At 37.1% G+C, this 11466-nt stretch overlaps 1 protein-coding gene across 1 annotated transcript; it reads right to left on the minus strand.

The window, feature by feature from the left end:
- Window positions 1–213: 213 nt before the first annotated feature.
- Window positions 214–8266, minus strand: LOC103312152 (uncharacterized). The gene is made up of 26 exons (XM_064356207.1): window positions 7839–8266; window positions 7637–7792; window positions 6992–7590; window positions 6899–6944; window positions 6605–6849; window positions 6279–6556; window positions 5906–6231; window positions 5701–5856; window positions 5580–5655; window positions 5281–5533; window positions 4768–4996; window positions 4584–4699; window positions 4245–4538; window positions 3155–3779; window positions 2796–3107; window positions 2566–2749; window positions 2364–2520; window positions 2238–2319; window positions 2018–2189; window positions 1777–1969; window positions 1429–1706; window positions 1197–1378; window positions 976–1152; window positions 783–929; window positions 659–737; window positions 214–613 (listed from the first exon to the last, which is right to left on the minus strand). The coding sequence occupies exons 1-26, from the start codon at window positions 8240–8242 to the stop codon at window positions 332–334; spliced, it is 6048 nt and encodes a 2015-aa protein (XP_064212277.1). The 5' UTR covers window positions 8243–8266; the 3' UTR covers window positions 214–331.
- Window positions 8267–11466: the final 3200 nt, after the last annotated feature.

Genomic DNA, 11466 nt, shown 5'->3' on the forward strand with positions numbered 1-11466 from the left:
TAACGTTCGGACGAACAAAACTGAAATATATGGGGTAATATGAGTTTTATTCTTGCTGCTATCTAATCGCAAATACGGGTATTAGATGAATTTATTAATTCCATTTAATCCTTCGGTGATAAAATCGGAAACAATAAACTAGTTCATAAATTCTTGCTCAAATATGGCTTTCGAATTATTTGTGGAAATTTTTGGGAAACGATTTAAACACGATTTTTGGGTCAAGTTTATTTGTGCGAAATAAAACTTTACAATTTTGCAATTTCGATTGTAGGCTTGACTTATCGCTAATTATGGCACTTAATAGATTACAAAACAATAAATTATTTACTTAATAATAGAAGTAGAAAATACACATCGTGGCTGTTATTGTTGCAAATCCGCTCGTTGACGCCACTCCTGAATTATTTTCCTCATCTTTCGGAGTCGTGGGTGACGATGTGGAAGGCGTAGAAGGCGTAGTTTCTTCCTCTTCAAGTCTAAAATAAAGGGTCAATTCCCGTTCAAATTTCTCGATCCACTCTAGGTTTATTAACGCATTGGCGAGAGCCGCACGTGCGGAATTTCGCAAAGTTTCCGACAAATCGGTGGCAGTGTCTAGGAAATTGCTCAACTGAAAATTTTAATGTAGTTAGGTCTCCTAATAACAATTACAAACCTTGTCGGTTTGGTCCTTTCGTGTAAATCGGCTCGCTAAACCTGAGAATAGAGAACTCGCCGCGTTCATGCTACCATAACTAGAAAAAAACTAGAATTGGTACCACTGCTAGTAAAGTACGTACTGAGCCGCAATTTTGTTGTAATTTTTGAGGAGAAAATCAAGCGCGATGTCGACACCTTCAGGATTGCCGGTGTACACCGAGGAGAACACGGAAAGGGCGTCTTGTGGCCGAATTCCCGAAGTACTATTGATCGATTTTTCCAAATAACTACAAACGAATTGTTATTTTTACAAAATAAAAATTGGGGTAGTACTTGGTAAGTACTGTTGTGTCTTTGGCACAACCAAGAGCCGACAAAATCGTGACTTGTTCCGTGGCTATGCTCGTACTCAGGTAGTCCTTCCAGAGGAATTCCCAGTCATTTGTAGTATCATTGCTGTGTCTCAAGCCGTTGCAATAAATCACAGACCTCAGATTTTTATCAGGTCTCCTAAAAACCATTTAACGTATATTTTTTTTTTGAAAGACACGTACTTTTGCGAAGTTTTGTAATTATTAAAGGCATCTAAAGCATTTTTAACACAATCGTGGAGCCCCAGTCTGCAAGCCCAAGTCGAGGCCAAAACCCTGCTGTGTGTATAGATTTGATTATCATTTTTTTGACTGTTGAAAGGATGCGTGTTGTAAAAAATTTCAATCAGTTCTAAAATAAACTCCTGCAAAATAACTACGTTTTAGACACCTGACTGTGTCTAGAGAACAGTACCGAAAGACTTGTTCGTATTCTTTCATCTCCTGTTCTGGCCAACATGGTTGAAAAAGCAGTCATGGCGGCGTACCACGGGTAGTACGAGGTTTCTTTTTTCAAGTATCGGTAGAAATCGAATAATTCTGTGTAAGTGTGGATGCCATATCTTGCAAAATTGTGCAAATCGTCGAGTAATTGTGCCCGATTTATTTCGTGAATGCCATCAAACCCGGGCTTGTTCAAAGCCACTTCAATCCGTTTCCAAAGGATGTCATCGTAATCGACTCTGTAATATCCTGCAATTTGTGTTATTTACAGCCCGATATTAAGTTATTAGACGGTGGCTTAAAAATTTTGCTGTGTCACCTGTCTGTTGATTATTGAAAATGATCCAATCAGTCTTATTTTTCGGCGTGTATAGAAGATTCAAGACGCCTAACGGCATGTACCAAAGCTTAACCGACGTGCTTTGGAACTTATTCGTGTCTGAGGCCGTGGTGTAACTCAAAGGAATAAACCATTTTCCTTTTTCCGCTTCCCCAGAAGCCACAAATCTCGTCTGTAATAATTAAATCAAAAATTTGGTTTTGACTCAAGTAGTACCGACTTGTGTAAGCACAAGGCCTGAATAATTAGTTCGGACGGTCAGGACTGGATATCCGGGCTTGTTTACCCAATCATCCATAACAATGGAAAATGTTTTATTTAGGGGAAGTAAAAATTTGGCAAAGGGGGTTAAAGCGTCCCAGAGATCGGTCGGTGTAGTTGAGCCAAACTTGCTAAAATTTGAACGAGTGTTTTTTTGGTGGATCTATAAAACATCTTACTGTTTCTCCAAATAGGCGTGAATGCCGGCTTTGAAATTTTCTTCGCCCATTATGTGCCGCACCATTCTGAATATGCTACCACCTGTAAGAAATGTTCAGTAGCGGTAGTACCACAAAATTCAGTACCTTTATTGTACGAAATTGAATTGAACCGGCCTTGAATCTGCGCTTGTGACGATACTGAGGATGATAAAGGGTTGGAAGTTTGTGAGGCATCGCTTGCTAGAACAGGGTGGAGTTGTTCAATCACGAATTGTTTCTCCATTTCCCAGTCATTTTCAATCTACAATTGTACATTAACCACTTGATAATTACAAAAGATCAGTACTTCAGCTGTGGCAAAGTACTCAAAATAGGTGGCAAAACCCTCGTTTAGGAAAGTGTCCGACCACCAATGCGTCGTAACTAAATCACCGAACCAAAAATGCGACAATTCGTGTGCTATCACCGTTTCGACCCTTTGCTTGTAGCGGTTAGAGGACTCTTCAGGGTCCCACAAAAGCGCAGTCTCCCTGTCAATTACCAATTATTTAAAAAAACGAGTTTATGTAGTACTACCGATAAGTCACTAGTCCCCAGTTTTCCATAGCACCTGCTGCAAAATCTGGAATCGCAACCTGGTGTACTTTCGTAATTTTGGACACGTTGTACGCAATTCCTGTGAAGTTTTCCATGGCCCACATTAACTTAGGCCCAACTTTTTCGGCCAATTCCCTAGTGGAAACAGCTTCATTTCGTGAACAGACCAGGTGAGGGATGGCTTCCTCAATCGGAGTACTACCAGAACACGTGAAATCCGAAACGATGAAAGCTATCAAATATGTGGACATGGCCGGGGTTGTGGCAAAACTAGTAGCACTATAATCCTGACTGAATTTTTGCTAAGTTGTGACCGTTGAATAGTTTTGATTACTTACTTAATAGTTTGGGTACTACCTCTAGTATTACCAACAGCTTTGTAGATACTAGGATGGGTTATTTTAATATCGAAAAGTGCTTTATATATCGGTTCATCAAAGCAAGGGAAAGCCTTCCTGGCATGAGTTGCCTGAAACTGGGTCGTTGCTAGATAAACGGTAGTACCATTAGGTGCCTTGTAGGAACTCTTGTAAAAACCGTACATTTCATCGGTACGTAATTTTGCCTGATATGTGAATTTAAGCTGGTACTCTGCACCAGCCTCCAAGTTGGTACTTGTGGTAAGTGTGAGTATATCACTAGCAGGGTCGCTAACAAAATCTTTATTTTCAAAATTGATTTGTTTGGCATCAGCCGCTGCTAGTAGTACTTCAGAGAAGTCCAAGCCATTGGCATGTAACCGAATTTCGTTGGTACTTTTCAGATTTTTAAATAAAATGTAAGTTACTCCAGTGAAGGTATTGGTATCGAAAATATCTTTTTTGAGGTTTAGAGCAATGTCATAGTGGATCACTTTGACGGCACCTTCGGGTAAGCGATACTCGACGGTTTTCGGTTCAATTGGGGTAGACTTAGTGTGTGCTAATAGCAGGGTGAGAAAAAGCCAAAAGAGCGACATTATGGCTAGAAAGTGTATTAAAAAACGAGGGAAAAATGTTTGTGGCTTACCTCTCAGAAGGTTAAAACTGGTAAAACTAATAGTTTTCTATTTTTTATATTTTATAATCTTATCACAGAATGAAGCTGCTAATACATTTATTGTTGTGGGCTACTCTGTCATCCTCAGAACCATAAACTCGAAGTGTTAATTGTTTGAAAAAAGATAATGAGTTTGGAATATTTATGGCATGGTAGCAATAATAAAAACTTAAAAAATGAAATAAAACTGTTGTAAACTGAGTATTGAAATGTTGTTTAATTTCTATTTTATATTTTTCGTTGCAATAAAAATAATTCTGTGTCAATAAATTGATAATGTTTATGTTTATTGTTGTATTGCTTTAATCCTGTGATCAAGTCGCTTAATTGTTGTCTGGTGTCAAAATAAAAATACAAAACACACAAGTCATGCTCTTTATTATTCGCCACCAAATAGTTCATCTACAGGTACTTTGCTCAAAACCCGGTTAAATATCCCTTGGAACACTTGGGCACAAGCGTCTTCATAAGTAGGACCAATTTCTTCAAACAGGCCTTTCCAATTGTCGTTAAACATTTTATTAATATTGTCACTCAGTTCTTTGTCTCCATTGATGATGTTATCAAAATTCGCAGACACCGACTGAGGTGCCACCACTAACTTACTCCCAGTTACTTTATAGTGTTTCTTTCTGCGTTTCTCGTATTCTCCAAGTTTAAAAGTCAGAGTTGCGTTTGGCTTAACTGAAAAAAATGTGAGGAAATTGGCTAACTTGGTGTGTAACTGACCAAAATTGACAAAACCTGGCCCTTTACCATTGAGTTCCATTATCAAAAGCCTTCCATGCATCTCATACTCAAACTCGCCTTTAACATCGAGGAATTGTGCCTCTATTTCGAGAATCCTTGCCTCAAAATTCATACTTATTTCAAATTTTATTTTCAAATAAATAAGTAAAACTGTTAAACCTACTCTACTCTCATTGATGTGATATTGGTAAGTCCCCACATTTTGTAATTACGGTAAGACTGCTTAATTCCCTGCAAATTGATAGCCCATGATGGTATAAATAATGGTTCAAGAACAGGCAACCCGATTTCAGGTTTAGAGTGTCCTAACTGCATGATAGCGTCTTTGACGGCAATTGATAGACAATCGTTGAAATTTTCACGTTTTCGGTCACATTTTTTAAAAGTCGGTGCTACGAATTTTTTTTATAATCAGTGAAACAAGTGGGAAATATTTACGTAATTTAGCCGAGGTGCAAGAATTTATTAAGAGGAGAACAGTCACAACCGGGACACTTTTCATGGTAAATGAAAAAACAGCACTGACAGTTCCTTTATTAACGTAAATACTTGTTAACATAAATTAAAAACTTGTAAATTAACTGGACTGGGTGTTATTTCTCGTAATGACATGTGTATTAATTAAACTTTGGACGCTTGTTTGTGTTATTTATTATAAATAATAATTTTTTCGTTCACATTAAAATAAAACATAGAGACACCAATGCAAGACCAAGCGACGAAATTTTTAGTGAGGCGGCTCCTCCAGGCGATGGCGTCGTACTAGGTGGTACAGTTGTACTTTGACTTATGTTTAACCATTTTCGGAAAACGTCCAAATTTGCTTTCCTCCAGTTGATATTTTCGTTGATGTTTGTTTGCACAGTTTCGAAGATTTTTCCATACGTCACTTTTTGATTATCGTCCAGACAAGCCACAATTTCATCAATCTAATAAGAAAAAATTAACAATGCAAAAAATATCGGGGTATAAAACCTTAGCGAGTTGCTCCCCAGTCACTAATTTCTTGGACAAAGAAACGAACATTTCTGAAATTTCTTCGGACGTAAAACTGTAAACAAATTTATAGTGTGTGTTTGGCTGCCTTCAGCTGTACCTTTTTAAAATGTGCTCCAAATACTTTTTAACCACATCAAGGATAACATCGACACCTTCGTCGCTTCCGTCTATAATGGCCTTGAAAGCACTTAATTTAAACTCACGCTTAAGGCGAAGCATTATATTGTCATCAACGATCGCAAGCGAGTAATTCCTAGTAAAACGAAAGAACATAAATAAAACACAAAAATCAATTAACAAACCTTAGAAGACCAAGATCGGACGTACAAGCCATACTTTTCAAAATTCTGTCTTTTTGGTGAACATTGTGCTGATCTTTGAGAAACATAAATGTTGGCAAAGTTCCAAGTCGCATCCCTCCACAGTAGACGAGTTCTTGCAAATCAGGCTCAACTGCTTGTCCTTGGCTTAGTTTTGCAAACATTTCTGTGCGGCAATTGTCAAGTCCAAAATCGCACAACCAAGTCAAAATTTTCATGCGGCTCAGAATATCTGAGTGGGTGTCTGATGAAGTGAGAGAGGTTCCAACTTTGTTGTACACATGTTGAAGCAAATTTCTGGCATGTTCCTGTTAAAAAAATAAGAAAAGAATCGTAAATATCGTCCTGGACGTACCATAAATACGTCCTGAATGTCTGTTTTGGCAAACAGAGTTTTAAGACGATTTGCTGTTTTAATAAAAGCATAAAGAGGAATATAGTCTGTTTCTTTTGTCAGATATTTTGTTAAATCTAAGTAAATATCGTACGATAATAAGCCCGACTTTGCTAAATTAAACGAATCCTTTATTAAGAGCGCCCTATTGACTGGGCTAATTGCATCAATGTTAGAGCCTTGCAGGAAAGTTGCAAGCTTGAGCCAATTGTCCTTGTCATAGTATGTCCGAAAGTATCCTTAAAACACTCGTCACGAAATCATCTAATCAATTAAATAACTAGTACCATATCGATCATAATTCACGAGATACCAAGCCCCTGTCACTGATAAGTTCACTTGTTGGATGTTTTTTTCCAAAATTAGGTCATAACTGAGATCTGTTTCGTCCTGGAAAACCACACTAACCGGGGTTGAAAAGGCCCCACTTTGCTCAAATGTAAACACATTCGCATTCCTCGTCACTTTAACAACCGGAAATCCGGGTTTTTGTGACCACGAGGACGCAATTTCATTCCCATCTTCAAAAATACTAAAAATTTGGAATAATTATTGAATTAACCAATAATTTGGCGACTTACTCGCCAGGTTTTGCCAAGTGTGACAACATCCTAACTAGGGCAAAAGCTACAACAGGGAATATAAAACTAGTTGGTTTACTTCAACAAACTCACATTTAATTTCGTGAAACTTTGAGAAATCGTCAGGGTTTGACACAATGACTGTAAGTCCCGTCTTAGAATCGTAGTCAAACGTGTCATCAAGTTCTTGCACCAAAAACTGTTCCACAACTCTCCATTTCCAGAAACTCTCCAAAACATTGAACTGGTAAGTGAGGGAGAAGCCTTCACTGACCCAAAAATTGGACCACCAGCCTGCCGTATTTGCCTCCTTGTACCACTGTCTGACAACAGCCCCAGCAACCAGTTCCCCAATTTTTTGCTTATCTTCAACAGTTTCGCGTTCTAGCTTATAAAACACCGCAGATTCTCTATAAAAAATTAGCCCGATATTCACTACAACGTCTTGAGACAAGCCATAATCTGGCACAACAATCTGGTCCAGTTTTTGAATCCGAAACGTCTCACTTTGTTGGAAGAGATACGAAGCGGTTTTTGACCATTGTCCCAGATATTCAATTTCGTCTTTATCTCTACTAAACACTGAAACTTCCTCGTATTTAGTTTGGGTCAAGTCGCTGAAAGCAAACGCGAACAAGTGTGGAGGCAAAGGGTCAGATTGGGCAAAAACGGACTTAACGGTGGTCCCATCTCTGAAATTGTGACAATTAATAGGGAAAACGCTGATACGAGTCGTACGTTTCAGTTTGTGATTTTTTGACGCTACTTGCGACCGATTTGTACTTTTTCGGATGAATTAAAGTCAATGTAAAGGTTGATAAGTAAGTCGGATGGTCAAAGCAGGGAAAAACTTGACGAGCTTTGCTGTAGTGGAAATTTGTTAAAAAAATTTTGCTAAAATTGAGAATTAAGTAAGTCAACTGGGCGAGAAATTTCATACTTGTTTGGTGTCTCAACTTGGTAGAAACCTTCCAAATTCGTGTTTATCTTACCATGGGACACGATAGTAGCAATGTACAAGCCTGGGGACAGTGGGGTTTGAAAATGTAAGACTAAAGTCTCGTTTTGTGGGTGTAATTCAAAAGTAACGTTCTCTAGAACTTCATTTATTGAATTGGTGATTTTGATTGGATCACTAATTATTAGATTTTTGGAATTTAGCGTAATTGTTTGTACAGTGTCTTCTGCTTGAATTGAAATAACTGTTTCACTTGTAAAACTCAGTTGGTCCAAATTCGGGTTAATTGTAATATCGTAATTAACAGGAAACGCCACTTGGGCTAGACTCAGACTTGCCAAAAACGGCACTAAAATTATCACAGAAATCATACTAGAAACCGTCATTTGTCACACACGACTGACAATAGCTAAATATATGTTTTTTTATAAAGCTGCTATTGCAATAAAAGTGATAATAAAAGTAAATAAATAAATTAGATTAGGAAAGTCGGAAAAATTGTGTTTTTCCTTTTATTGACACACTAAAACACAAAATGGGCTTAATTGTGACCTAGATTTAAAATATTTGTCAACACAGTAAATGAGGGAAATGTTATTTTAATAAGTTTTATTAATAAGTGCAGTTTAAGCGCGCTGTCGCCATAAAATATATTGCCTGCCATAAAAATGTTCAAGGTTCAAAAGTACGCAATTTTTAATTAATCGTGTTTCTGTTGAAGTTCTTTCGTCGTCTCAAAGCCATTGAATCTGGGCAATGCGATTGTGTGCCCATCACATCGTTTCCTTTAAGTTCCAACGTTTGTGGAATGTCTCTTCTAATTGTTAAAAGTGCCGTCACCACCCTCGATAAAAATCAAATCGGACGCCAGAAGAGCCGGATTACATTATTTTCCACGAGTCAACAAATTTTAAAACAATAAAGATAACAAGATATGGCCTCAATACGGCGAGTATTTTACGCCAGCGTGATAACGCAAGAACGGATTTTTGTAAATGTGGAAGCCGGTCCTGGACACAATCGCCAGAAATATCGGGCCTCAAGCTGTCCGTAAAGATGGCATCTCTTGTCAGCATTTGTGATCCGTTTTTCCGTTTATTAGTAATGTTTTTTTGAAAATGCTGATAGAACGAAATGGAATTACGGCACAACAGAGAGCTTTGTAAAAGCTTGTTCGAGAATTTTCAAATAGATTTGATTTCTTCCATACGCATGCTGGGATGAAACTCACTTAAACGAACGGAAGTGTAATTCATTTACCCCTAATGTAATTTATTTAGGAATTTGCAAGACAGATAACTCTATTTGCCAATTTAAGAGTCAACAAAAAATTTATGAATGAAAGAAGTTTAATTGGGCGAGTTGGAGGTTTAAGGCGGTCGCTAACGCAATTGGCAAACAACAGATGGCAGGTATTGTTTTACCAAAAACTGGGGCGAATTTCCCGCAACTTGTTTATGTCGGTGTTTTACGGGCTATATTTGGGTTTATGTCCGTGAAAGTGTTAAGTTGTGATCGTATAGAGCCGATAATAAAGTTTTGGTTTGTTTTAGGTTTCGGATTGGTATCAAAGGTGCAGCGGTCGGTCTGCTGACACAGTGCGGAGGCTTGATCCTCCCCAGTCATGTATCTTTCATTCAGCATAGGCAAATTGCTGCCTTTGTGCCTTCGGGCGTATCAACTCCATGAATAGTTTCACAAAACTCGCTTCATTTTGTATTTTTAGACTTTAATGATCTGGTTAATTTTTCAGCAGGATTCGGTGAAAAGGGTTGCAGTGAATGACCCAAGACGACTTTAAAATAGCACCTGCGATGAAAATTTCACACAGGTTTTAAGTGAGACGCTGAGAAATTATTCAAGAAAATTCGGCGTTTCTACATCGAATTATTCGTATTTCATTGCGAATCGATGGGGATTATCTTCAGGGTTATCTTACAGGCACGGAGAAATGGCCTATGTCACGAATAGAAATAAATATTTCGCTTGATTTTGTAATTGAAACGAAACGTTGTGATTCGGCTGAAATGTCTCTAAACTTAATCATAACCAAGCAGAATTACACGCTTAGATAAATGAATGACTTATCTCGCTTAAGTACCCGCTGTACTTAGAACACCGATAAATCTGCTTTCGCATTAAACTGTCACGGGATTATTTATAGTTAAACTATGTAATAAATTATGTTTTTTTAAATAATTGCCTATTTCCTTGCGAGTTTTATGAGGTTGACTCTAAGTCTTCTAATTAATTTTAGTTGTTTTAATGCTGATTGTTAGCCTTTTTTCCTTTATAAAATTTTTAGACACAAATTAAATATTTTCGTTTAATTTTTTAATAATTTAAGAAGTAAATCATCTAAGGATTGAACGCTAAAGTTTGAAGTTATGTTTCACCTCTAAGTTCATCTCTTTTTCTCTCAAAACAAAAGTATTTTCCTTTTATTAGGATCTGTTCTTACGTTTACAATTTGGCGCCTTTACGTACTTTTAAGATTTTTGCCGCATTATTTTCTTATTTCTCTCAGTTTTATGCTCCGCTTTACGTTTTTACGTCTATAAGTTCTCTCAATCTCTTATTTTTATTCTCGTGTTGCTTCACTTACCTTTTCTACAATTTTTTTCTCAGAAAAATTGTTGCTCTGATCCGGGTTCGAACACCCGACCTCCCCCGTCGAAAGTGGCGCTTATACCACTAGGCCATCAAGGCCCCAGGTACTGACCGTGTTTTGCAGATATTTTAACACAAATTTTTTAAATAAATCGACATTACAAAACTATATAATTGCAATAATTTACCTAAAACGCAAATACTTTCAATTCAAAAGTCGGCGAATTAGCTCAAAAAAAATTTTCTTTCCCTTTTTTTCAATTTAATTTACTAATTTTTCATCAGATTTCATCAAAAAATACCGGGCGTATAAGCCATCTAAGGATTCATATAAAGTTTGAAGTTATATTTCACCTTTACGTTCATCTCTTTTTCTCTCAAAACAAAAAGTACGTTTACAATTTGGCGCCTTTACGTACTTTTACTTTTTTTATTATTTTCTTATTTCTGTCAGTTTTATGCTCCGCTTTACTTTTATACGTCTATATATTCTCTCAATCTTTTATTTTTGTTCTCGTTTTGATTCACTTACCTTGTCTACAATTTTTTTCTCAGAAAAATTGTTGCTCTGATCCGGGTTCGAACACCCGACCTCCACCGTCGTAAGTGGCGCTTATACCACTGGGCCACCGGGGCCCCAGATACTGACCGTGTTTTGCAGATATTTTAACACAAACTTTTTAAATAAATAAACATTACAAACTATATGATTGCAATAATTTACCTAAAACGCAAATATATTCAATTCAAAAGTGGGCGAATTAGCTCGAGAAAACATTTTTTTCCACTTTTTTCAATTTAATTCTCTAATTTTTCATGAGATTCCATCAAAAGATACCGGGCGTATAAGTCAACTAAAGTTTGAAGTTATATTTCACATGAACGTAAAGACGTTCATCTTTTTTTCTCTCAAAACAAAAAGTACGTTTATAATTTAGCGCCTTTACGTACTTTTACTTTTTTTATTATTTTCTTATTTCTGTCAGTTTTTTGCTCCGCT

This window comes from Tribolium castaneum, chromosome 4 (genome assembly GCF_031307605.1).
Source record: "Tribolium castaneum strain GA2 chromosome 4, icTriCast1.1, whole genome shotgun sequence".
Lineage (NCBI taxonomy): Eukaryota > Metazoa > Arthropoda > Insecta > Coleoptera > Tenebrionidae > Tribolium > Tribolium castaneum.

What these genes read in the sequence shown, in the direction of transcription:
- LOC103312152 (XM_064356207.1), bottom strand. Translation starts at nt 8,242, where the DNA reads ATGACGGTTTCTAGTATGATTTCTGTGATAATTTTAGTGCCGTTTTTG. An exon ending in TTCAATTTCGTACAATAAAG is followed by an intron (nt 2,320 to 2,363) that starts GTACTGAATTTT and finishes CATTTCTTACAG; the next exon opens with GTGGTAGCATATTCAGAATG. An exon ending in GAAAGGACCAAACCGACAAG is followed by an intron (nt 614 to 658) that starts GTTTGTAATTGT and finishes TAAAATTTTCAG; the next exon opens with TTGAGCAATTTCCTAGACAC.